General features: G+C 35.0%; 3 protein-coding genes and 1 long non-coding RNA gene across 4 annotated transcripts; 2 read left to right on the top strand and 2 right to left on the bottom strand.

The window, feature by feature from the left end:
• Positions 1-4,537: 4,537 nt before the first annotated feature.
• On the top strand, positions 4,538-10,616 carry LOC133307056 (negative regulator of systemic acquired resistance SNI1). The gene is made up of 15 exons (XM_061507474.1): positions 4,538-4,809; positions 5,092-5,158; positions 5,333-5,426; positions 5,529-5,612; positions 5,730-5,819; positions 6,531-6,602; positions 6,915-6,984; positions 7,067-7,116; positions 7,328-7,543; positions 7,628-7,698; positions 7,818-7,887; positions 8,244-8,309; positions 8,458-8,610; positions 9,976-10,109; positions 10,395-10,616. The coding sequence occupies exons 1-15, from the start codon at positions 4,692-4,694 to the stop codon at positions 10,465-10,467; spliced, it is 1,428 nt and encodes a 475-aa protein (XP_061363458.1). The 5' UTR covers positions 4,538-4,691; the 3' UTR covers positions 10,468-10,616.
• A 1,027-nt stretch (positions 10,617-11,643) lies between these two features.
• On the bottom strand, positions 11,644-14,258 carry LOC133307037 (peroxidase 19). The gene is made up of 3 exons (XM_061507452.1): positions 14,007-14,258; positions 13,567-13,767; positions 11,644-12,258 (listed from the first exon to the last, which is right to left on the bottom strand). Exons 1-3 carry the CDS (start codon positions 14,256-14,258, stop codon positions 11,680-11,682), a joined length of 1,032 nt encoding a protein of 343 aa, XP_061363436.1. The 3' UTR covers positions 11,644-11,679.
• Positions 14,259-18,015: 3,757 nt separating this feature from the next.
• On the bottom strand, positions 18,016-19,557 carry LOC133307052 (uncharacterized). The gene is made up of 4 exons (XR_009751003.1): positions 19,279-19,557; positions 18,905-18,981; positions 18,741-18,805; positions 18,016-18,310 (listed from the first exon to the last, which is right to left on the bottom strand). It is a non-coding gene; the product is annotated as an uncharacterized LOC133307052 (long non-coding RNA).
• Positions 19,558-22,377: 2,820 nt separating this feature from the next.
• Positions 22,378-25,736, top strand: LOC133307057 (uncharacterized). The gene is made up of 4 exons (XM_061507475.1): positions 22,378-22,866; positions 23,554-23,633; positions 23,716-23,774; positions 25,214-25,736. The coding sequence occupies exons 1-4, from the start codon at positions 22,567-22,569 to the stop codon at positions 25,516-25,518; spliced, it is 744 nt and encodes a 247-aa protein (XP_061363459.1). The 5' UTR covers positions 22,378-22,566; the 3' UTR covers positions 25,519-25,736.
• The last annotated feature ends 1,093 nt before the right edge of the window (positions 25,737-26,829 follow it).

Genomic DNA, 26,829 nt, shown 5'->3' with positions numbered 1-26,829 from the left:
AGCGATTTCTCCGCCTTGAAACGGCTCATGAAATCTGGGATGCGGCACTCCGTACGTTCTACGATGGGTCTGATGAAACATGCCTCTTCGAACTGAATCAGAGGTCCTTCAACACGAAACAGCTTGGACGACCTCTCTCTGTCTAAAATACAATGAACTGGTCTCAATCTTTCAAGAGATTGACCACTGTATGAATTTTGATGCTGCCTCTGTTAATGGAATCGTTCACCTGCATACCACCATGGCTCGCCTTCGAGTGCATATATTCCTCAGTGGCTTAGACCCTGAGTTTGATTCGGTTTGAGGAGAAATCCTCCGTAAGGACCCTAAGCTGGACCTGGAGCGCACCTACGCGTACGTTCGCCGTGAAGCCCAACAACGCCTCACCATGGGTTGTTCCTCTCCTGACTCTTCTGTTCTTGTCACCACCTCAGCACGACCTCCTTCTGGCCCCTCAACCCAACGGCCTCGCAAAGAAGTGCAAAAATCCAACCCTCTCCAGTGCTCTCACTGTGGTGATTCTGGCCATACAAAACTGCGATGCTATGAAATCATCGGTTACCTAGACTGGTGGGATTTCAACAAACGCCCTCGTTGAAAGGTTCTCAACAATGTTGCTGCTACTGTCTCCGCTGATGATAACCTCTCTAAACCTACTGCAAATACAATTTTTGAAGGCATTTTAGGTACGTCTCTTGCTCTCTCTACATTTTCTCGGACTACAACCTGGATAATTGACACAGAGGCCTCAGACCACATGGTTTGTGACCCCACTATTCTTTCTTCTCTCTGTACCTCAACAAAATCCTATGTATCCACTGCTAATGGTGGTACCTCTGCCATTATTGGTCAGGGTTCCGTAATCCTATCCCCTACTTTAACTCTTACCTCTGTTTTGGTTGTCCCTACACTTGAGTTTAATTTGCTCTCAGTTAGCAAATTAACCTGTGATTTAAATTGTCAAGTCTTATTCTGCCCAAACTTCTGTATCTTTCAGGGAAACCAAAACCAGAAGATTCTTGGCTATGGTGTTAGAAAGGGGAAGCTGTACTTCTTGGACCCGGATGGTGGACATGACTTCTCTGCTAATACTACGACTACTACAAGTGAAGAACACAACAAGCAATCCATTTGGCTTTGGCATAGACGTCTAGGACATCCCTCCTTCAGCTACCTCAAGAAATTATTTCCTGCTTTATTTTTAAATTGTTCTGTCTCTGATTTTCAATGTTCTGTTTGTGAAATGGCCAAGAGCCATCGTATTCCTTTTTCCCCTAGTTTTAATAAAAGTTCTATTCCATTTCAAGTAATCCATTCAGATGTATGGGGTCCTGCTAAATACCCTTCGATTTCTAATTACTATTATTATGTCTCCTTTATTGATGAAAGCACTCGCATGGTTTGGCTTGTCTTACTTAAACACAAAAAAGATGTCTTCTCTGCCTTTAAACACTTTAATGCTATGGTTAAAAATCAATATTCCTCCTCTATCCATGTCCTTCAATCTGACAATGGCACCGAATATGTAAATGGCTTATTCACTGAATTTCTTCTCTCCCACGGTATTAAACATCAAGCATCTTGCCCTTATACACCCCAACAGAATGGTTTGGCCGAACGAAAAAATCGTCATTTGTTAGAAGTTGTTAGAGCATCTTTGTTTGACATGCATGTTCCTCCATCTTATTGGGGTGAGGCCCTTACTTCTGCTGCCTATTTAATAAACAGAACCCCTTCTAGTAGCCTACATTTTCGAACTCCTCTTCAATCCCTTGAGTCTCATTTCTCCCTTCCTCATGTATCTAATCTTGAACCAAGAGTTTTCGGATGCACCTCCTATGTACATGTTCCCAAACCTCTCCGAAACAAATTAGAGCCCTGTGCAAAAAAATGCATATTTGTTGGGTATTCTGATGTCCAGAAAGGGTATAGATGCTTTGATCCTATATCCCACAAACTGTATGTCAGTTTAGAAGTCTCATTTCATGAATCTCAACCATATTTCTCAGGGGAGTCTCTGCTTCTTCTTCTTCTCAGGGGGAGACAGCACCACCACTGCTTGGAGAAGAAGAAACATGGCTGCCTATTCAGGTAGGATCTTCTGCCCCATCTGTTTCGTCCAATATAAACGGTCAGAGCTCAGAACAGACCAACCCAGAAGAAATTCCCCTCACTGAAGCACCCAATCTAACACACATACCCGAGACATCTTTTGTTGAATTCCCTGAAGACAATATTGAGGTACATTCTGATCCCATTGATTCTGTTTTACCTTCTGTTCCTACCCCACAAATAAGAAGATCTGCCAGAAATAACAAAGGAATACCCAAACATTTCTATGAGCCTGACCCAAAAGCAAAAGCTAAGTACCCAATCAGTAACCATGTATCCACTAAAAAACTGTCCAAATCATGTGTTCTAACCGTAAAACAATTATCTAGTGTTTGTATTCCGAATAGTGTACAGGAAGCATTGGATGATCCTAACCGTAATACATTTTTGTAATTTTAATTTATTTTAGAATTATTATAGTCTTTATAATTATAATTTTTTAATCTTTCAATCCCATAATAATGTCGTTTTGAGATTAAATACATATAATTTATTTGCAATAACTGCAAAAATATTTTTCTTAAAATATATTAGGAAACCAAATCAACCTATATCCAAAAAAAAAGAAACAAAACCAACCTAATTTAATTCAAGAGTTTGGTGTTTGTCATTTTAAATGACATAAATTATATCATTTTAGGAGAGAAATAAACACAGAAAAATAGAAATCATAGAAGAAAGAGAGTGAGTGATTTTTTATAATTTAAAATTGAAATAAAAAAAAATGTGTGTGTGATCTCTCTCTTAAAATGAGATAAGTTTCTTAAAATGAGATAAGTTTATGTTATTTAAAATCACAATCACTTTTCCCTTAGGTGGTGTTTGGTCGGGAGCTTTTTAGCGGATATCTATCTTTCTCAAGTATGGCTTTTAGAAATACTATGTTTGTTTCAACGTTTTTCACCAAAAATCCATCTATCCAATTTGTCTAGATTTATAAGAAACATAGATATCCGCACTGTTTAGAAACCCAATTTGAAGATGAGATTTTTTGGAAAACCGGTTATCTGACTTTTAATGCGCTGTTGATTTCATAAAGTTACCTAATTTTCCCAGTAAAATTTTTTCCCACCAAACAACTTTTTTTTATATTTTTCAACCTATCTCACTTTATCTATCTTTCCAATCATTTCTCTATCTATTTCATTTCTCTACCATTCAAAAAAATTTCCTGAACCAAACACCCCCTTGTTTCAATCTCGAAATTGAGGCTTTTTGACCACTATAGCCTTTTTTAATAATTAATTACCAAATTGACCCTATTTATAAACTATTTCAAAAATTTAACCTCTTCAGAAAACATAACACCAATCTGCCCCTGTTTGACCGTTGACCATGAAGCCTACCCGGGTACACCCCTACCTACCCGGGTAAATTTTAAAATTTTTTACCTACCCGGGTACACCCCTCCCTACCCGGGTATATTTCTTGAATCTGAAAAATGTTTGAATTATTTACCCGGGTAGAGAGGGGTGTACCCGGGTAAATAATCATAACTCAAGCTTTTCTCTTCTTGCTTTTCTTCTTTGTTTCTGGTTTCTTTTTCAAACCTTGCAGAGTCATTTTAAGAATGGCCAATTTCTGAGCATCTGAGACAACCCTCTCCAACATCTTCCTCTTGCCATCTTCAGTTGTCTCTTTTACAGTTTTCCACAACTCAAGCTTGTTAACGCCCAATTCCTTCACCTCTAATTCTGAACATTTTTTTGAATTGTCTGACTGGTGACATGTAATAGCATTTGTTGGAGCAGAACCTTGATTATTTGCTTCACTAATCTCAGGCATATGATCCAGTGGAATATCTTTCATCAATAACCTGTTTTCAGATTTTGTTCTCCATGCGTTAGTCCTTCAATTTAGAGATTTTCATTTGCTGTTCACACAAAGAGGATGGGCGCACACAACCAGTTTATGATTATTTACCCGGGTACACCCCTCCCTACCCGGGTAAATAATTCAAACATTTTTCAGATTCAAGAAATATACTCGGGTAGGGAGGGGTGTACCCGGGTAGGTAAAAAATTTTAAAATTTACCCGGGTAAGTAGGGGTGTACCCGGGTAGGCTTCATGGTCAACGGTCAAACAGGGGCAGATTGATGTTATGTTTTCTGGAGAGGTTAAATTTTTGAAATAGTTTATAAATAGGGTCAATTTGGTAATTAATTATTAAAAAAAAGCTATAGTGGTCAAAAACCCCGAAATTGAAGGAGTGGGAGATCACCTTTGTTTTTTTGCGAAAAGAGAAGCGAATAGGTGCGCTGATCATTTGGCGCCATTTTCCCTGTAGACCAGATAATGGCTTGATCATTCATCAGGACCCTCCCTTTGAATTAGGGCGTTTGCTGACTTCTGATGCTGCTGCTGGCTTCTTAGTAATTTACTTTCCTTTGTTGCTTTTAGGCTTTTGCCCCTTTCTTGTACTCAAAAAAAAAAAAACAATTCAAAATCAATCTCCAAACAACCATTAGAGGAGACTATGATGTTTGCTGGCGGGAAGAGGTAAGACCTTTTGATTTGTTTAATTTCAAAATTTGTTTGTGAAAAAAAGAAAACGAAGAAAAAGGGGAGTGAAGTGAAAATGGAGAACCCTACTAGCAGTAGGGAAAGAAGAAATAGAGCAGGGATTGACGATAACATACTCGCCATGCTTGATGCCTCTGAAGCTAAGGATGCTCATCAAGATGCACTCGATGACGGTACCAATCACACTCCTTTAAAAAAAAAAAAAATAGTTTCTGTTAGTTTCTTCTTCTCATATCCACTTGATAGTGCACTGCATTCGTGCCCACGAAGAAAATCAATGTGTTTAGGCTAATCGGACTTCTGGGTAGTCAGAAAAATTAAAACTTGAGCGGAAAATGTGTGTTTTCTTTTTTATTTTTTTATTTTGGTCTGGGCATGAAAAAATAGCTATTTAATTTAATTTATACATGTTAAATGACAAAAAAAAGTTGTTATCTTTTTTGGTTTTTATGCAGGGATTGCGTTTCTGGATGCTGTTCGTGCTTCTTCAATTGTGCTTGAACATGGAAAATCCCCCACTTCGTAAGTGTTTTATCTCACTCACATACACTTGGGAATGCCTATCATTTTCCTTCTATAAAGGAAAAAGTTTCATATTGTCATTGATTCTCCACCAATAGCAGGTTGTATGTGGGAGAGTGAATTGTGTTTTGTGTTTATTTATGCCTACTTAGTGTTTGTTTTTAACTTGTCAAGAAAAATTTTTGGGGCGGTCTTCCACATGCTGAGGGCTGGGAAGTCTTTAGAGTTGATTATGGCAAGTTATAAGCTTCTGGTTGATTTAGACAAGGTATTTTTGCCTGCCACATGACTTTACCTCTTTATATTCATAGGTCCTAAATTGTAACTGATACCTTTAAATGTGTAATTACTAAATTATTTTTGGGTTTAGCACTTCCCTCGTGTGTATTTATCCGGCACAGATGATTCCCCATCATCCTCTAACTCTACATCAAAATTGGTTGTAGTTAAAGAGGTACGAATGACTATTAGTCATCTCAATCTGTTGTTTTTGTTCTATTATAGGTATATTTAATGGTGATATGAGATACTGGTTGAACTTATTTACAAATATATAAATATTTTCTGCTAGGCATGGTCTCCCATTGTTGTTTGCCTGGATAATGCCACTGCTGTCGGTGAAGCAGGTGACAGAAAGTCTGGTGCACCTCTTGACCCCTCTGTGTGTTGGTTACTCCTGGACTCAACTTTATAGTTTATCCTATAGTGTTCTTATTTCTTCTTTCATTTACTCGCAAAATATTTTGCTGTTGCGTTCACTTTTTCTCCTATCCTTATGTGTGCCAAAAGAAAAGAGTATAACTTTTCTTGGCAAAATTATTGCTCTTAAGCATTTCAAATTATGATACAGAATTACTGGTTGTTTTTCCTTAACTTTTTCTCTCTCTCTTTTATTTTTTTGACAAGTTCATATTGCCTTCCTACTTTTATTTACCCAATCTAAGGAGATCTACTTTCGGATCTGCTTGTCTGATTGCTTTAGGGAATTGCTGATGGTGAAAATGTACCAATGATGGCACTCGTTGCATATGTGCACCTCTTACATGTATCATATAAATTCATGCTAGGTTAGAGTACTTTATTTGGGTTAGGCAAGCAAAAAAAGTTATCTAATTCTCTCCTTTACTTTAGGTAATCTATATTAATTTTTTATTGTGTTGCACAATATAAGGATGGAGGTAAACACATTTTAATTCAAGTTATAACTATTAAAAGCAGTGCAGCTCAATAAACTTATTTATATTTTTAAATTTATATCCTTTTGTTTATAAAATTTTCCACAAGGTTTTCTCAAGTTTCTTTCTGTTAAATTGCAATTTGATATTGAGTTCTTAAACTCATTTTTGTTCTTTATTTTCTCCACCTACCTTAGAGCTTTCAGCTCCTGATTGAAGAACTTGCTAAAATTTTCACCGAGACCGAATTTCAAGCAACAAGCATGAAGGTTAGTTCACCAATTTTGTACATTCTGACTCCGTTCTAGAATCTTATGGATACTTGTTTTGCATGAGTTTTTGAGAGTTGAGACTCACTACTTGTAATTTTCCATTGGATATGGATAAAATTCTAACTGAGGCTATAATATGTTGTCTACTGTCAACTATATTTACTTGTTTTAGATTCCAAGCTTCTAGCTTTCCCATGTGGTTATGTATTTATTTTAAGGTTTGGTTCATAAAGTTACAAATTATGTGCAATTTTTTTTAAAAAAATAAAAGATATATTTGTCTGATTTCTTTACATAATCTCATTGCAGCCCTTGCGGAACATGTTACTCTTTCAATATCTTGTCATTGTTCTTGAAGGCGATTTTCTACCTCGTAACGGTGTGTATGAAGTTGAATTTCATCTCTGCTGTTGCTATGCCTTAAACTGCTTGTAAATTCTAAAGTAAATGTGCTGCTGCAGCAACCATGTACTGGAGCACGCAGAGGGAGTCTTTGCTCAACATGTTACTGGTATTTGTTTTTCAAGCCAAAAGCATTGGAAGATTTTGTGTGACTAACAACTAACAATTAACTATATTAATTAATGTTCTAAGTATATGCATACTAACACTCTTCTTTCCATATGTCCTGTTGTTGAGATCTTATGCATCTTGATTCCACCACCTTGAAAGATTTTTCCTTTTGTTGTTGCAGAAATGTATATCTGATCTAGTTTTTGCAGGGATCAAGGAAAATAAATTACAAAAGCTTGATGAAAGATTGCATGGCAGTTATTTGTCAACTACCTCTACTTCTTCAGAATGAACTCAGTACATATCAAGAGCTTCGAAAGAATTCTGAATCTCTGTTATCCAAAAATTGTCATACTGCATTATCTCTTGCTATACTTGAAGTAATGAAGAACACATGTGTCTCTATGGAGAAACTTTTGGTGATGGTATGTTCCTGAATAATTTTATTTGTTGTATATATGTAAACTACAAACAACACTCTGTGTCTGCTTACATTATGATGATTTTAGATTATGGACCTTGATATGTCAAGGAAGAAAGCAGATATTGATGGTCATACTTCAAGAGCAGATGGTCCAAGGTAGTTTGTCAAAATTTTGTTTCATTACAGTGTTGTTCTTCAGTTGATTATTTTGTTTCTTTGTATGTCATTCTTCTGATTGAATGGATGCAATATTATATTTTGTGCATTTGGTACAGAACGCCTTTGATGGACATAATTCTGGATGAACTAGCTTACAGCAAAGATACCGTTCCCCTTTTTCTTAAGGTGGTTCATGAATACTGTCTCTCTTCCCTTTCCCTCCCTCTGTTCCTCTCACTCTCTTCTCCTTTGCATATAATTGTTTGTGTATGGGCTGGATGAAGTAATAATGTATAAGATTATGCTTTTCCTTTAAAAACCTTTGTCAGGACATATTCTGATCAAGATGTAAAACAAACCAATCTCCGGATAATGATATGAGGATTTACCATTATTTACATAGTATCTAATATTGGATTACTTGACACTTCTTAATTCGGTAGTTACTAGTTAACCTTTCCAAATTCCAATTTCAAGTCATGTTTTAAGGGTGTTATCTTGTGGCTAATAGTTTCTTTTGATTTTCATGAGAATGGCTGCAGATTTTCAGTGAACCTAAATGGAAGCTTGAAATAGTTGTGCAGTATCTTTGGAAATACATAACTAAGGTAGTCCACCGCTAGACTATTAGAAAATCTTTCATAGTTGCTTAACGTTATATTTTCTTTCTCTCGAAGGGGAGGCTTTATTGGTAGTGGGCTATAAGCTTTTGATAATCTCTTGATTTAACTACCTTTGTAATATACGAAATTGCAGCCTTCTGTTCGCACCCGTAAGTCTGATGGTTGTACTGAAGATGCAACATTTGATGGGGCTTTGAAATGCTTTTCAAATAAAACTGGCACTAAGAGCATACTAAAAAAAATTGGTGCCGATGTAGTTCAGTTGCTTTTGGCTCATGGTTTTCAGGTACTTTGTCTTTATTTGATGAATCAATGCATAATATATTTTGTTTTGAATGACATAACTTTTTGGTTGTGCTTGAGAGACTACACTACACTAACAGAATAGGACAACAAAAGTATTTGAATCTCATGACAATATTTTGTGTTAGCTGTTTGATGACCAATGCACAGGACTGCAAATTTGTGATATCCCTGAATTGAAGAAAGCAAAATTTATTATAATATAACTTGGGATAATGTAGTGGTAAAGGTTATTGGTCCTTTTCTCTTTTTGTGCTGTAGAAAAGATTTTATAACTTACGCAAGAGCCCTTTGGGCTTGAAGCGTGGATTATTGCATAGGCACAATTTTTAGTTTACCTTATACTGTTGAGATATATAGTCCCACATTGGTTGTATGTGCAACTAATGTGGAGTTTATAAGACCTTGGGCACTCCCACCCTTTGAGCTAGCTTTTGGGGTGGTGTATCCCAAGGTTCTTTACATGGTATCAGAGCCTCGCCGCCCTCCACTTTCTCTTGTGGTGTTTCTTAGCACAGGTAGGCTGGGCCTGTTGCATTGTCCACTCTTCAAGCCCAATGGGCTCTTGTGTGAGGGGGCGTGTTGAGATATATAGTCCCACATTGGTTGTATGTGCAACTAATGTGGAGTTTATAAGACCTTGGGCACTCCCACCCTTTGAGCTAGCTTTTGGGGTGGTGTATCCCAAGGTTCTTTACATATACTTATTTAATTCCACAAGTGAGGGGCGGTGAGGATCGAACTCGTGACCTTATGGTCACTGAAGCTCTGATACCATGTAAAGAACCAATTCAACCCAAAACCTTAAGGTGTTGGATGAGGGTCTTTTTAATAGTTTATATTATTCTCTAACACTTGGTTTAGTGGGTAACAAAAATTTAGAGACTTTTGTTGAGTATTATAGTATTTGAACAACCAAATGAAGCACAATTTTTTAGTGTTGTACTGTCCCTTGTTTTTGAGCAAAGCAAACGGACCCTTTTAATCAACTATTTTAGATAAAAGGAGTACAAAGATTGAGGATTGGAATCCTCCTAAAGAAGAAATGAACACATCAAAACAAGAAGAATATCACAATGAAAGTTAAACAAACCCCTTTGCATATAGACAAAGAACTTCCTAAATCCCTGGGGTTGGATAATGACCCCTTTGATAGCTGTTATTCTCATGGTATTGGGACTAACTAGAAGTTTTTGCCATTTGGATTTTTTTTAGTATGAAGCTTAGTCATTTTTGCCCTTTGGGAAGCTAAAATAGTAGCCCATACTCCTTGAACATTGTATGAGCCTATGAGGAGCTGCTAAAATTAGTTCTTTCTTTTTTAAATTGGGTTTTTACTGGCTTTCAGGCTCAATTGTCAATATTGTCAGAAGGACATGTAGATGACAACATTGCTGGTGACAAAGAAGGAGAAGTCAGTGCCCTTGTAGCTTTGTGCCAGACGTTTATCTCTACTTTTGATAGCTTGAGAAGCACAGACGAGTAAGGGAACCATTTCTTAGGATTTTAACTTTGTTTACTTTTGCATCTATCTTTGCATGACCTGGGATATTATGACAACTGGTCATATTTATTTACTTATAAAGAATGTTTGCATTTACAATTAATATATGAAACCATGTTAATTTGAGTTTCCTTCTATGCTTGACTTAAGTGTACCAATAATTTGAACAGATCCTATAAAATCCATAATTTTTTCGGTAAGCTTTAAAATCTTTTTTTTAATTATCTTGACAATGTCCAAATTTGTTGTCTGCCATGGTGTAGGGAAATGGAAATATCGTCCCTTGGAAAAGAGGCATTATTTACTGCAGCAACTATTATCTCCATGAAGTCATAGGAGTGTAAATAACTGCATTGACTCGATTCACTCATTCTGATGGTACAGGATTAACTCATTTTGACTTGAAGATAGCATTGGAGGTTTTGATTCAGTGCCATATGAATTTTTTAATGCAGTACAATATGATTATGGAGTATAGGAAGTTGCTCTATTTTTAAAAAAATTCAGCTTACTTTATCTGATTGGAATTAACTTCTATATATCATAAACGAAAATGATAAATGTACATTAATTTTAGTAATTAATATTTCTAATCATCACTTAATAACATTTATTATTGTAATCATCACATAATATTAATGTATAATAAATCCATTCTCTTAGGGGCGTTGATAGAGAATAAAAAAAAAATATCTGGGAATCCTGTTCCCGATAAATATGTTGGAAAAATGAGTTTATCGGAAATGTTATAAAAAGTTGTTTGGTTAGTCAAAATATTTTCAGAAGAGTAAAGATCTTTTTTGATCCTTAACAAAAAAACACAGTCTCCATTTTAGTTCCTTACAAAAATAAATTAGTCAGTTAGTACCTAACAAATTCAAGGTGGACCTATTTTAGTCTTTTTGAGGGACTAATATGGGTCTTTTTTGAATTTTTGAGGGACCACGATTTCAACTAAATGGATCCATTTTGAATTTGTTAGGGACTAACTGACTAATTTATTTTTGTAAGGGATTAAAGTGGGGACTGTGTTTTTTGTTAGGGATTAAAAATGGTATTTACTCTTTTCAGAAATATTAGGCTGATTTTCGGTCAACATTTTTTTATCCATTAGGATTTTTGAAATACCACATCCTGAATGGCATTTTACCACATCTTGAATGACATTTTACGTTAGGATTGTTATGTTTTATTTAAAATCTTGGGAATAAAATATTTTTAGGTAGATTTCTTTATACCAAACATGGCAATATCAGATTGCCACTATCAATTTCCTTGGGAAAAAAATATGTCCACATACTAAACACCACCTTAAGGAATACATTAAAACAACGGGTTAAATACAAGATTATATGTAGTCAAAACACAAAATCTCACGAACCAAAGAAGGAAAAAATAAATAAAAGATTAATCTCAACGAATAGTAATATCTGCACAACTATTGCATTTATAACTGCAAAACCACAATGAACTTAATAAAAGAAAAGTTCAAGGGAAGTTATGTATGCAGTTATGAATGCAAGAATTGTGTAAATTACATGTCAGTTTTCACATATGCATGCTACAATCTCTTCTTTTCTCCCCATGCTTTTTCCCTCTTACCACTTTCACCAAACTCAATTTGTCCATGGCAGCTGCAAAATCTTGAAAAAACTTTTGCTTATCTTTAGCAAGGTTTTGAACCAGTGGCTTGGTTCTTGGGTCCAAAACCAAAGCCTGGTCAGAGGCTAGCAAACCCATGTTGTTGTTCAAGTTAACATAATAAGCATTGTCAAATAAGAATGGGGTTGTGGCATCAAATGGGGCAACAATATCTGAGTTTCCACCAAAGTTTGGACAATACATTCTCAGTGCATGCAGTAATTTTGGGTTCATATAACGGTCGGGTTGACCCTTGCCCATGTAATTGTAGAGTCGGGTCACAAAGTGCTTGCAATGGGCGAACCCGATTGTGTGGGCACCCGAAAGAGCAACCATGTCCTGTATAGTTAAGCCTTTTGAGTTGAAGAGTTTGATGAGTTGATCAACGGTTGAGTTTGCATGAGGGATGTTGGGTCCCACCCTTGATGCCATTGATATCTTTCCATCCCATCTTCCTTTCTTCACTTGGTAATAGGGCCCTCCTAGCTGTATCACATGCCACTAAATCATCATTTTTTATTTTTTTTGGTAGACTAAATCATCATTATTTATAGGGATTTGCATCTATCTCGCAACAGAAAAAAAAAAAAAAAGATTTTTTTATATATACAACATTTTATGGGGTCCGTATTTTTTAAAGCAAAAAAAAAAAAAAAAACTAAAGACGAATTTCTATAACATGACAAGTTCACTTTTCCTACAAGATAACTTCTTTTACAAAAACCTTATTTATATCAAGCGCTGCTTAGTTAATCTTTAAAATGGGTCCATTTTGTTTTATAATGCTGAGTTTATGTTATTTTATTAGGAATATCAAATTGTGGACCTGGGCTTTTTCTAGCATTTGCTTTAGCTAAATTCTTGGATAATAAATGGTGCTTTCACGTTATTAAAATCCTTAATAAAAGAAATAACTATTACCAAAAAAAAAAAATTAACAATTAAGAAGAAATTTTTTTATTTTAAATTTTTTATATGGTCCCTTTTAATTTAGATTGGATAGGTCTGTTTATAAACACTTTCTGGTCAAAGGAAGTAACTTATATAGAGAAGGACAACACTAAGAATTAGATCTAAGATTAAGAAGCAGCGTTGTGTTTGGTGCACAAATAATCCACACGTAAAAGTACAAGAGTTCGGTTGCTTTGGAGTCTAACTTACCAAACAATTTATGACAATATGAAAACAAATTTAATTTGACTTTATGTGAAATCATTGTATGAAACAGGCCACTTTTCTAACTGCTACAAGACTGCAATTACTATTATAGAAGAAGCATTTCCATATTTTGACGTAGGAAAAACTCTTGAACCAAGAACAACTTGTCTGTTTCTACTTTCTAGAGCTAAATTAAGTGATTTTGGATGATATAGAATCAAAACCAGCCTGTAGTTACCAATGCCTAGCTCATTGTGTGTCTTTTTCTCGCTAGACAAACTACCATGCAAAGAGGAATTTATTCTACAACATAGTTTTTAGCTTTTTTGTCTCTGTTTAGGAAGAACTAGATTGGCTGTATTGTCTTTTTCAATTTTTCTTTTTCTTTTTCTTTTTTACATTATAGAAAACCTCTTTCCAAAAACTACTATCCAATTTCTTTATTTTTAATTTATCTTTCATGTGAACTGGTACATATTGATGTCAAAACTTTAGCACTAGAAGGTGTTGGTAAAGTGCCCACATTTTATAATGGCAAAAGGAAGAAACCAAAAAGTAGGGGTAGAATAAAAGAAAACAAATAAAACTTTTAGATGTAAGCATTATAGGAATTGAAACAAAGAAGCAATAACTTACCAAGTGTACATAATCCCTGGCTGCAATTACAAGAATGTCTGCACAGGACACCACACCAGGGCACTTGCTCTCAACTAGTTCCTTAGCTTTCCTTATAGTCTCAAAACCTTCCACCCTCAATTCTCTATTATCCTCTGCATCTTTCTCTGCTAAATCCTTGCTTCCAGGCTTTGATGCTATTAAAATTGATGCATCACAGCCCTGCACTCACCCATTCAAGAATTATCAGTGACCCTAAGAAAAAGAGCACCAAACCACAAAATTCACAATCAAACAAGGATGAATAAGTTAAATGCACCTAGGAAAACAAATGGGTTTTTCTTTCTGGTTTTGAATATTTGTCAATAGTTAGGAAAAGAAAAATCTTTGACAATAGTTAGGAAAATAAGCCAATACATGCATGCAAAGCTAAAGCCTTTATTTTGTGGAATTTGGCTTACTTCTACAAAGCAATCGTGGAATAGGAGGCGAATGGTGGCAGGCCCAGAAACAGGTGATTCTTTGAATTGTTGAGAGGTGACTGAGCCAATAAGCTTCTCTAGCTGTGGACAAGATTTGCCATAGTAATCAACTGAGAGCTGGCTATGGGGAGGGGTAGTGTTGCTAAATATGGCTAAGCATGATGAAGTTTCATTCAAAATGAAGAAAACAAACAAAGAAATGAATGGAAATGAAAAAGAAGGGAGAGCCATGAGTTTAGATAATGGGGCAGTTTAGGACAAAGAAGGGTGAGAGTAATGTAGAAGATCAAAAGTGAAGGCAAGGTTGAATGTTTCCATGAGACAGGTTTCTAATAAGAATAAGGGGGTTTAAAAATTAGAGGGAATCAAATCCCGTGAATCTCATATAAGAGAAAAACGAAGCTGAATTAATTGGTTCTTTTTAATGCAGAAAAGGCCAGACAACCCAAAAAAAAAAAAGAATTCAATAAAATCCAAAAGACATCCCTTTGAACATCTTGAAATTAGACTTGAAGTTCACCCACCTGATAACAGCTTTCTGACACATTTTTGTTTAATCATAATGGGTTTTTGTTTTGGTCAAATGAATATGTATGGTCTACCTAGAAGCATCATTGCCACTTTGGGTCAGTTGATTGAAATAATCAGTGACAATTGATCAATGGGAGAAACTATGGTTAATCAATTATCATTGATTATTTTGAAAACAGTTAAACTATGTCATTCATTTTTCTAGTTCATATAATTGGCAATTTTTGAATAAGGAAGAGGATACTAGTCTCATTAGTAGCAATTGCATATCTATAATTTATAAAGGATAATGATATTGGTACATTATGCATTCTACAAAATATTTGTGAAATATTAGTTTCAAAACCATATGCACCGTAAAAAGTAATAGAGCAAAAAAAAAATATGAAAGTAATATTTTCAATTTACAAAAATAGCTTGAGCAGTAATTGAGTGAAAGGACGATAGAGTGAGTCAGTGAACCCCACCAATTAACAACAGTGTGGCACAGCCTTTGCATGAGTTATTAAATGCTGGGCATGTGCAACCAAAACCCCACTAGATTATAAATAAGTGTACCTCTTCAGACTAATTAATTTAGTTCACTGATTTCTCCATCCCCTTCTGTAGTTCTGTGCATGTAGAGGACCAAACTATGAGTTGCTTTTCCTTTTTCAGGTTCGTCTTATGGTGGGGAGCCTTTTGTTGTGACTATATAAAAAAGCTGGTGGGCCATCTCAGCAAATTTATTCCTCCTGTAAGCTTAGCATTATAATGTACTTTAGCATAGCTAGAATTATGGGCATAAGGGCATTCAGTGAGTAAAGTGGAAGTGACACAGGTCACACAGCCTTTCACTGGGGTTCCACCCTCCACTTCCTAGGGTCAACTAGTTAAATTTTTTTACACACACAGATGCTTTTGTTTTTGTTAAATAAAATTAAAGATGTAACTCTAATACTAATTGTTGGAGTATGAATGTCATGTTTGTGATCTCACATATGCAACTAAAGAATCACCAAGTGTTCTTGAAATAAGGTTACTCACTTAACTTATCCTTAAACTTCAATGAATCTTTTATAGAACCATTAATATTATCATGATTTAAATGAGCAAATTCTGTTATTATGACAATGATGGTGATGATTCTTTCTTTAATCTTCTTCTTATCCTTTTGAACTTTGGTTGATCAAAAATGCTAAAACCAAAAGCAAATTCACGTATGTGTTGTGATATCATCTCCTCTCAATTATGCCTCCACATTGAAACTGTTGAGATATATAAAATCATTAATGTAGCCTCACCCAAAAGCTTAAGCTTTTGGGTTGAATTGGTTCTTTACATGGTATCAGAGTCTCGGTGTACCGGGTTCGATCCTCGTTGCCCCTCACTTTTTTTCTAGTGGAATTTCTTTCTTCGCATAGGTAGGTGGATCTGTGCATTGTCCACCCTTCAAGTCCAGTGGACTTTCGTGTGAGGGAGTGTGTTGAGATATATAAAACCATTAATGTAGCCTCACCTAAAAACTTAAGCTTTTGGGTTGAATTGGTTCTTTACAGAAACTTACCATCCAACACTAACTAAACGATTGCAAATATTGGATTTGTTCAAAATCAGTGTCAATTTCCTGATGGTAGTATCTTGGACTTGGAGTTGAATTGCTCACAAATATTGTGGGTGATATAATTCTTGGGATATGTCCTAAATGTAGTCCTTGTCCACTGAATGGGACCAATGGCAACCAAATAATCCCAGGCTTCTTTTTTGAATACCTTAAGCTCGGCCATCTTATGTTCAAATTCACCCATTGTGTGCGGCATTGCAAGTATCCAAAACTTGTCTCTATTTCCTTCCTTTCCGTTTCTTAAAAAATTTGGCCCAAATATGCCTACAAAAATATCAATGGTCCACACCCATCAACAGGGCATTAAGGGCTAGTTTTAGACCCTACAACTTACAATAATTAGTCAGAAAACATGCAAAAATGCAAACAAAAGCTGTCATGAAATTGAAAATAAAGCTTACCTTCTATCTATATGATATAAAAAATCCAAGCTCCATGTGGTCCAAGATCCTCAATCAATCTAGTCAAAAACCACAACCAACTCGCATTTACCTCTTTGACTAACAACAGCTATTGCAATAGGATAGAAACCATTATCCCCATCTTAACAAACAGTTGTTAATAGTTCCCCAACATAATGTTCCTTACAGCACTCTATCCAACCATGTTTACAAGCATCAAAACAGATATAAACTCTGTTAAATAAAGGTGGGAGGCCAGGGGCAAGTTTGTCTACACTCATCTGAATTGTTAAGTTTTGGCTTTTATCCAACAACTCATTACAGCAATCCCAACATTGTTCATACTGCTCTTTCTCTTAACCCTTCACAATTTCACATGCAATCTATGATGCTCTATATGTAACACCCCGTTCTAGAACCGGTTTGTTAACATCGCATTATGATATTAAGCGCAGTTACAATCACATGGGTTCAATTAAAATCCGGATAAATTTTTCATTTTAAAACGTACCGAACTTATAATACCCAATTTCGTGATCATAACCATATTACCTTGCGGAAACAGATAAATTAAGCTTAACATCATGTTCATTTCCCATTTTTAAACCATTAATTTACTTCTTGTTTAGTTCAAAACTTCTACTATATTGTAGGTTTCTTCATTAGCTACCCGTGGCTTCCAACCGCGCTCAAATCGGAGCACTGTAGCCCAAGTTAGGACAAATTGAAGCAACACAAGAGAGTGTTGGTCACAGGCCCCGCGCGCTTCAGCGCGCTACCGGGCGCTCAAGCGCGCGCTATCGGGCGCTAAAGCCTCCATCTGGGCGCTTAAGCGCACGGAGGCAGTAAGCATCAGGCATTCCAGTGTGGATGGGCGCTTAAGCGCGCAACAGGGCGCTCAGGCGCGCTATCCTGGGCGCTCAAGCTCCCACGGAGACGTTTTAGCGCGCAGAGACAGAAGCATCTCCTCCTTCAGTGGCGAAGGGCGCTTAAGCGCGGACCAGGGCGCTAAAACACGAGGGGGCAGTAAGCCACCCAACTTTCTGCAGCAAAGGGCGCTTAAGCGCACGCCAGGGCGCTCCAGCGCGCAATCCTGGGCGCTTAAGCCCCCACTTGGGCGCTCCAGCGCGAGGAGGCAGAATGCATTGGCACTCGCAGGGGCAGCAGGGCGCTTGGGCGCGCTCCTGGGCGCTTAAGCGCGCTGCCAGGGAATTCCAATTCCCACATTTTTCAAGTCCAAGCCTAGGGGAAGATGCATCCCCATTACAAACCCCAATTATCCACGCCCCAAACTAAATCCTAGCACTCATCCAACCTTTCCTCATGAGATTTAGCTAGAATTTGGGCAGCATGACCTTTGTTTTCTCATCGTTTACCAATTTAAACAAAGGGTACCTAATTGATTCTCAGCCCAACCAATTCAACAACTCAATACATAACAAGCATGCATATATTGAATTTCAAGTAGGCATCATTTACATTACATATCCTTTACAAATCATAGAACTTAGCTTACAAAACACTATGATCATTCCCTTGGCTCCCATCAACAAAAGGTGTAACCAAAGGCATGAGCATAGGCTAAGTTCATCCAATGAATCAAGATATACAAATGACCATGGGCTTTCAAAATAAAATCCTATACATGTCAACTACAAAAGGCATGCATAAACTCAAAAGAAATGCCACATTTCATGCATAATCCAGATATGGCCACTTGCCACCAGAGGCTCCTGCGGCATCCTTACCTGAAAGGGGGTCCCCACAACACGGGGTGAGATATACGAATATATCCAGTAAACCAGGGGTCCTTGGAGCATCTCTCCACCCCACAGTTCCATATCAGTGTAATAGCAATAACAATAATAATGCAGTAAATACATATCTATGCAAAGTGCAATACATCTCCAGGAGAAATCCCTCGAGCTCTCAAGCTGTCCTAAGGAAACTCAGATGCAAATAGTCCTACTGGCCAGCTAACTACCAAGTATGATTTACGCATCGTCATGCAACATACCACATAGGGAAACACCATCCTATGCCACACCAAATGCATACACATACATATAACAAAGCATTACACTATTTCATTGCATTTATATACATTATAATTACCACTACCCTTTCAGGGCTTGGTGGAACAATCAAGGGAATTACACCCAAGGTCCGAAGGCTTACCTCAAGCTTCAATTCGACCTTTGTTCACCACCAATGTCAACAATACTCTACTCCAAAAACAACACCTACACATGGTGTAATGCAATCAACACATTGCATCCAAGAGTATTTCACAATCAACCATCAAATGTTCAATTCAAAACACCACACAAGTGTGAGCTTACCAATTCCAATGAGCTACTCAAGCTCCATAGCTTGTTCAAGCGGTTGATCACTCACGGTCGGTCCAAATGTCTCAATCCTAGACATCATTAGGACACAATCAATCATTCAACTCACCAATTGTTCAACATGCTAGAATACTAACCAATCCAAGCATGAACTTTCCAATATTATGAACAATTATCAAATGACTATCTAGGCTCATTTTCACCGATTAAATGTCATTCCTAGCATTTCTTACAACATGCACTAAATCTCATTCTTCCTAGAACATAGCAAATTCAACTACATTTCATCAAAATCCCAATTTACTATTCATAAACCCTAACTCATGCAAATTTCAAGGAATCATGAGGTTCAAGGGTTAGAATCTTACCACCAATGGTCACACAACCAAGGATTGATGGCTCCTCAAGCTTCAATGGAGGTAGAAACTCTCAAAACCCCAAATTTCTCCAAAGGGCCGAATTTTTGAGAGCCAATATCTCACCACACAAAGCTCCCCACTTAAAACTAAGCTTGGATTATGAAAGAGGGCGAGATTCTAAGCGATTTAGGCTTTTGAATCACCCAAAACGGTCAAGGTTTGATCTCTCTCTCTTCCTCCCTTCCTTCCTCTTCTTTCTCCTTCTTCTTCTCCTTCTCTTTGTTTTCTGGCGACGGGACTTGGGGGAAATGGGGGTCATTTGGTAGCTTAAGTCACTTAACATAGGTTAAGTGGCTTTAAGCGGGTATTAGTTCGTCTATCTATTCAACTCCAATAATTACCAAACTTTACCCAAAAGTCTGGAATATTATTCTAGGAATGTTACTATTTTTATTTTTATATTTTGGGTACTTTTGCCAGTACCCATTTATACCCCTTAATTTTCACTGAGTACACTTTTTAACTCCAAAGTGACTCAGATTCATTTAATTTAGCATTATACTTAATTTTACTCACTAAAACATATTTAATTAATTAATTACACTTGATTTACTAATTAATTAATATGGGCTATTATACTATATGCCTTAGGTTGAGTCACCATAACACCAAAAGTACTAGTAATGTGATTACGGATTTATTCTTATATAAGATTCTAATTTCTTACCAAGTCATTTTGAAGTAGCTTGTTGCACCTTCAACACTTCACTACAACCATGAGTATCTTTAAATTCTTAATTTAGTAAGACAGTAAGTCAGAACCAAATGAACATAGGAGTGTGCATGATAATCTGTTATCTGTGAAGCCCAAATTATAAGAGATTACCATCCAACGTAATAATAAGCCTAAACAACAAACTCACCATAAACTAACTCGACATGATATCTGAACCAAAATATAAAAGACATTTGGTTTATGACTCTTTTTATTTATATGTTCATTGCTTAACTTATTCATTCCCAATATGACTTTTCACTCACACTTAAATTTCCAACACAATTTCCTTAAGTTGTCAGTTTTAGAAAAAAAATAAAAATAAAAATGAGATATTTCCCTTTATAGATTGCGTAGTCCTTAGCAGCCTCCTTGAACACTACAAAATTAGGAAATACCATTCCCAACTCAAAACTTAGCATCATCTTAACCATTGTTAATTTGAAATTTTTAATTATTGTTTCACTTTTTGAGAAAAATATCTATTCTAAATATATATTTTTGAAAGGTAAAAATTAAAAAAAGAAATTTTTTCTTAAAGAAATATTATATTTACTTCTTTTTTCTCATTTGTTATTAATAGAGAATGAGAAGAAAAATAAATAAATATTTATGAGTTCGCTTTTTCTACGGTCAATGTAGATAATTTATCTATATTGAGCCCTAAACGGCGTTGTTTTAAGGCAGAAATCAAGGTATTTTTGTAATTATAATTTATTTCAGGGTTATAATAATTTTTTCATTATAATTTTTTAATTTTTCAACTCAAAACAATATCATTTTGAGAACGAATATAAATAATTTATTTACATTCATTGTAGAAAGATTAAACCAGTATTTATATACTTTTATGGGTCTAAGTTTAGTGTACCATTAGGTGGTGTTTGGTTGAGAGAGTTTTCAAAGTTTCTTATGCAAATGAAGGAAGGAATCCAGAAATGACTTGTTTGGCTGAATAGATTCAATCTAAATACTCAGTTATCCTATTTGCATTGCTTTTTCCATTTGCTGGTGGAATGATAGGTTTTGTCACTGTTGAGAAAGATTTGTTGAAGGTGATTTTTGTGTGAAAACCAGCTAAATGACTGTGTAGAGAAATTGTTAGAGACCATTATACCCTCTCAAAAAGGAAACTTGTAGCAACAGTTACCTCTCTTGCCAAAGCATCCTCGGTTTTTGCTCTCTTCTTATCCCTTTTTGCAGCAGAAATAGACACATGAGACTTGTAGCACGAATTTTTGGGTGGCAGACTCCGTCATTGGAGCATTTTAACTTTGAAGTCTTTGGATTCAATTGTATTGTTTTGGCTCATTTAACTCTGGAATTGGATGCTTCTTGTTTCTGCAGTGCACTGTTAAAATATGAACAATACCTTGAAAATTAAAATTACAATGAGCAAAAAGAGGCCTCAAAAAGACAAAATCTCAAACATAGATTTTCGTATGTTTGAGATTTTGTAATACCAAACATACCGTAAAAAATAAAAATAAAAATCAGGGTTATTTTCGTAATATCAACTTGTTTTTCCATCTATATTTTACCTTCAACCAAACATAGATTTCATAAAAGTTACCCAATTTTTCCAATAAATTTTTTCCCCACCAAACAATTTTTTTTTACATTTTCCTGCCTATCTCACTTTCCAACCATTTCCCTATCAATTACATTTTCCTAATATTCAAAAAATTTCTCCTCAACCAAATGCGCCCTTAGTGTAAAGTCTTTGAGCTTCCTCACCAAAAAATAATCTTTGAGCTTTATCAAATGATATGTTGACACATCATTAAAAAAATTACTTTTTTAAATGATTGTAATAATTTAAGCTTTCTCAATGAATGAAAATGTAAGACAAAAAAAAATTGAATGATGTGAAAAAATGATCATTTGGTCATGTTATTTCATCATAACTATTTACTTACAAATCATTTTTTTGTTCTCTTTTATCATCTCAATGAGTGAAAATGAATGATTGTATTCAAATAATACGATTATATGACCATTTTTTTTACATGAGAGGATCCAAATTCAAAAAAATTACATCAAAATTAAACCCTGATTTTATTTATATTCATTTTCACATTTATAACGTTTTTTTTAGGGAAAAGTGTGTGTTATTTTAAAGGATGTAAAGTTGTGTCATTTTAAGAGAGAGAAAAAGATAAATAAAGGAGGAGAGAGTGTTGACAAAAAAAAAATAGAAGTGTGGGTCCCACTTCTTTGTGAGAGTGAAATGATATAAGTTGTGTCGTTTAAAAGATAAATATTTTTTTTTTTATTTAAAAAAAACCTTGTGTAATCCATAACAAAAGCCCACGCGCTCAGGTATATCATACTTCATGTATCAAAACTGCGGAGAAAATGTTTGATAAAATTCTCCACTGAACTTAGTTCTTAAATAGTCTAAATATTACGCCAATTTGGTTTCGACTCCTTTATAGCATCCACTTGAAGCACCTCGTACTGAAGCCTGCCATTGTGGGAATTCTCAAGTTTGTTTCTTTTGCTCATTTTCGAATTCTACAATGCAAAGGGTATCCTCAAGAATTTCGAGGACCATAGCCTCTGTGGCCAGAAATCTGTTACTCTTCAACGACCCTTCTACGCGCTCTTTCTCTACAATTTCCATCCGAGCAACTTCACAGAAATTACATCAGCCGGAGATTCCGTGCGATTTCCAGAAATGGGGTTCGCTTGGATTCTGCAGGACATCAAGGTTCGCCACTGGGTTCAACCCTTTGCAACCTAAACCGTTGGATTCTATCGTAGATGTCGAGAGACTGAAGGATCGTTATCCTGAGGATATCGCTTCTGTTTGGGATGATGTAATGTCTCATTTTCTGTAATTTTTTCAATTACTTTGTTCTTTATCATTTTCTCTTGTTTGATTTGTAGACTGTAATATGTGTATGTGAAGCTGGTTGGAAGAATAGAATAAAGTATTAGATTGCCTTTAGAGAAAGATCACAGTATTCTCAAAATGCTTTTTGTTTGTCTTTGCCGCTTGCTTTTGTTAGATTTGTTTCAGTTGTTAGAGACTGAAAAAAAGGAAAAAGATAGGTTGGATATGATCATCAAGGAGGAAGAAGAAAGTGAACCAACAAAAGAAAATTTGTGCTTTTAGTAATGCTTCTGCTTGTTGATGAATGGGAAACGCTTACCCTCTCTTCTGTGTGGTTAGTAAGTTATAACCAGAAAATGTCCATGAACATATAGTAATGTGATATTTTTAGTAGCAACCAAATTGTTCTTCTTTGATGTGGGTCTCTAGGATTTTCCTTTGAACCTGCTTTTAATTTTGTTGTTGTGTTGGATCATATGCTGAAGGCCTGTATATGGAGCATCTTCTTTGTTATGACATGTTTATTGTCATTATTGAGTCGGAGTAGATTTTCTGAGTTTTGATGGAATGTTGATGCAACTTGTGAAAAAGCTGTAAGTCTGTTTAGCAATTGTATGCCAAAAAAGGTTTTTTTTTTTTTAACTGTATGAATTGGCTGGTTTTATTTCAGTATCACATAGGAAGAGGTCATATTGGAGCAACTATGAAAGCAAAACTTTATCACTTGCTGGAGCATAGAGCTTCAGAATGGTATTTCATTTTGATCAATAATTATACTATGAATTTATGATGTTCTTGATTTCATGTTCTCATCTTTATTTATCCTTGGCAGCCGATATTTTGTCATTCCTTTGTGGAGGGGAAGTGGTTATACGACAATGTTTATTCAAGGTTTGATATAAAGTTCTCTGTTATCATTTATTTGAAAAAATTCAATAATTGTTGTGAATCAAAACTGTGTTACGCCTGATTGCTTACTTGTCTTTTGAAAACAGAAACCTTTTTTCCCTTTAAAATAGGCATTATTATATATTCCTTGGATGTAGGAAGTATGAGAGAATTTGAAAGATTGCAGTGAAAGAGAAAAAGGTCATTCTAGGAAATTGTTGAAATTGTATGATTAGATGAAAAGAGAAAACAGAGATAGAGATAGAGATGGAGCACAAGTATAATTTTCAAAAGAGAGTTGGAATAGTTGTGATACATAACGCTGACATTATACTTACATTTGTACTTATAATCTAGGTCAAGTACTTGTACAACTACTACTGTACTACATGCTCAACCCAATCACACTGACAACGTACTAAAACAATATAGCTAAACTCAATAATACTATTTAGTACATGATACCCTAATATTCTACCAAACACAAGGATATTTGAACTTGAAATTTTAGTTTGTCCTCATATTCATTGATAGAATAGAACTTGATGCATGAAGAAACATTTGAAGAACTGGAGACATTCCAAAATGATTTTTTAGAAGGTGAGATTTTGAAATCATTTAAGAAAAAAAAGATTCAAGGAATGTCTTGAGATACATCTTTATATAGAAATGCACTCTAAAATATTTGAGTTTGCTATTTATTCGTTTAATTGTTTTTAACAGAAAAGCATGCAATCATAGAACAGATATTTGAAGTTGAATAACTTAGGCAGTTCAGCAATGTTTAGTGGAAGTTTTGAAACTGATCTTTCAACAGCGAAAAATGTAAAAACTGCATATAAATCAGAATTTGAAAATAATGATAATCGTAAATTTGGAATACATTGAAATCTTATGTATTGTTTGGCTTGGAAGAAAATAAACGTATCAAAAGAAATTGCTTCCTTAAGTTATCTTTGATATTTGGTAAGAAAGTTGTCCTGTACCTTGCTTTTTCTGTTTCTGGTTATGTTTTTTTCTCCCCATTTTTATTGCTGACAAACTGTCTTTATTGGTAGTTCTAGTGTCAAAAACTAGTTTCCAAAACCGAGTATTTTTATTGGTTTACGATATTAGTCTCATTCTGGTTGGAATCTTAACCACAGTTAAGAAAAGGGTGCTGGAGAATATTGTTTTCACTTGTTTTCCATCCGCTCTATCCTTAGATCTTATTTGCAATATTAAACAACTGTCAACAGCAAAACAATTTTTGTGAGTAGGATGAAGAGAGGAAGATTTCAAGAATGGTTTTGCCCCCTTAACATTTTTTTTTTAACTTACATAAACTGTAATAAAACAAACTGAAATAAACGGTTTATTTATTATGAGTATTTTTATATGCCTTTTTTTTTTTTGACACTTTCGTTGTTATCTACACATACATATTCATTCTTCTCTTGCAGTCCAGATGCCACACATTATTTTTACTGGTCTTGAAGATTACAAGGCCAGGGGAACACAGGCAGCTCCCTACTTTACTGTGTCCTTTTACACAGAATTTGCAGAGAGCAAGGATTTGGTACTGATCCGTGGGGATATTGTATTTACCAGCAAGTTGACTGACTCAGAGGCAAAATGGCTTTTGGAAACTGCTCAGTCTTTTTATTTGAATGATGTGAGGTACAAACTGGTTGAGAGGTTCAACAAAGAAACACGTGATTTTGAGTTCAAGGATGTCTTGCAAGCATTGGACATGCCTAATATGTAACCATTTTTAATTGGACACCCTGCTAAACTAAATAACAACACTGAAGTAGAAGGGTTGATTGGAGCAAATAGAAGGGAATAACATGAGCTGGTAGGAGAGAGGTTTTTTCATCTTTTGTAATCAAATTCTTTTTTATTTATTTGTCCTTCTTGGTATAAGGAAGGAGACTTGGACTCAACTTTCTATATAGCCCTTGATCCGGTGTTTAGTTATTCTTTCTTGCTGAACATTCCTTGTCTAGTTTCAATAAAAATATCTTGGATTGAAACTTTGCTAAGTGTTACATACTTACATCTATAGTGTAACAAACAAACAAGTAAAAAAGAAAAATGAGAAGTTTAACTGTTCACTGTAATAGTTTAAGGAAAATATCTAGTAGTAATGAAGACTCAATACATCTTTTATTATATTTGGAAAAAAGTAACATAATTGATTTTTCTCATTTTATCCACATTTTTATGGTTATTTTTACTAAATCCCATATTTTTCTATTTTTAGTAAAGAGGTACATATTCCTATAGCACCAAAGATATGCTCTATTTTAGGAGGCCTTTTGTGCCACGTTGGATTTCATTGCATAACATAAGAACGAAATTACAGGGTTAACCGGAAGATAAAAATGGGAGATTGTAGAAGCCCGAATACTAACTTCAGTAACAAAGACAGGGTAAAACTCATCAAAAAATATTGAAAATTCACAACAACAAAAATCCCATTTGAAAGCCTAAAAAAAGCTTTAAAGTTGAATTTAGGTGATGCAAAAGCTTTAAAAATATAATTTTTAAATTTTTTTTTGAGAAAAATGGACTTATTTTTTAACAAAAGCTCAAGAAATTTTAGAAAAATGATCGATGTCATTGAGAAATGAAAACCAAAAGCTATCCATTTTAAGAAAAAAAAAAAAGGAAAGTTAGTAAAGAACAGTTCTGAGGAACAAAATAAGAAAATAATTTTAAAAAACAAAAATAAGTGTAAGTGCAATATGTTAGTCTTTCTGATTATTATCTCAAAATATGTCTATTGTGCGTGCAATAAGTCTCATTTGTCTTCTTATAGGTACGGGATTAAAATGAAGGATAATAATTTTGAGATAAAACCTGAAAGACTAAAATAAAAGTGTTATCTTAAACCTCTATATATATATATATATGGGTTATGTTTATCTCATTTTTAGTTGTTTTCCTCTTATCTCTTTATTTTTTATTTATTCCTTTTTTATTTTTTTCTCTTATACATTTTTCTTTTTTATGTATTTATATTTTCACTTTATTTTTTAATTTATGTATTGTTATTTTTTAATTTATACTATTA

The sequence above is a fragment of the Gastrolobium bilobum genome, unplaced genomic scaffold (assembly GCF_033153095.1).
Source record: "Gastrolobium bilobum isolate Gb01-03AN ecotype WA unplaced genomic scaffold, APGP_CSIRO_Gbil_v1 utg22537, whole genome shotgun sequence".
Lineage (NCBI taxonomy): Eukaryota > Viridiplantae > Streptophyta > Magnoliopsida > Fabales > Fabaceae > Gastrolobium > Gastrolobium bilobum.
Note: the sequence above shows the minus strand (reverse complement) of the source record. Positions and strands in the feature narration are given on the sequence as shown.

Coding starts and splice junctions, on each gene's coding strand:
- LOC133307057 (XM_061507475.1), top strand. CDS start 22,567: ATGCAAAGGGTATCCTCAAGAATTTCGAGGACCATAGCCTCTGTGGCC. Junction 23,634..23,715: donor GAGCATAGAGCTTCAGAATG/GTATTTCATTTT, acceptor TATCCTTGGCAG/CCGATATTTTGTCATTCCTT. Junction 23,775..25,213: donor TACGACAATGTTTATTCAAG/GTTTGATATAAA, acceptor CTTCTCTTGCAG/TCCAGATGCCACACATTATT.
- LOC133307037 (XM_061507452.1), bottom strand. CDS start 14,258: ATGGCTCTCCCTTCTTTTTCATTTCCATTCATTTCTTTGTTTGTTTTC. Junction 13,768..14,006: donor TCCACGATTGCTTTGTAGAA/GTAAGCCAAATT, acceptor GGGTGAGTGCAG/GGCTGTGATGCATCAATTTT. Junction 12,259..13,566: donor CCAGGGATTATGTACACTTG/GTAAGTTATTGC, acceptor CATGTGATACAG/CTAGGAGGGCCCTATTACCA.
- LOC133307056 (XM_061507474.1), top strand. CDS start 4,692: ATGGAGAACCCTACTAGCAGTAGGGAAAGAAGAAATAGAGCAGGGATT. Junction 7,699..7,817: donor TCAAGAGCAGATGGTCCAAG/GTAGTTTGTCAA, acceptor CATTTGGTACAG/AACGCCTTTGATGGACATAA. Junction 7,888..8,243: donor CCGTTCCCCTTTTTCTTAAG/GTGGTTCATGAA, acceptor GAATGGCTGCAG/ATTTTCAGTGAACCTAAATG.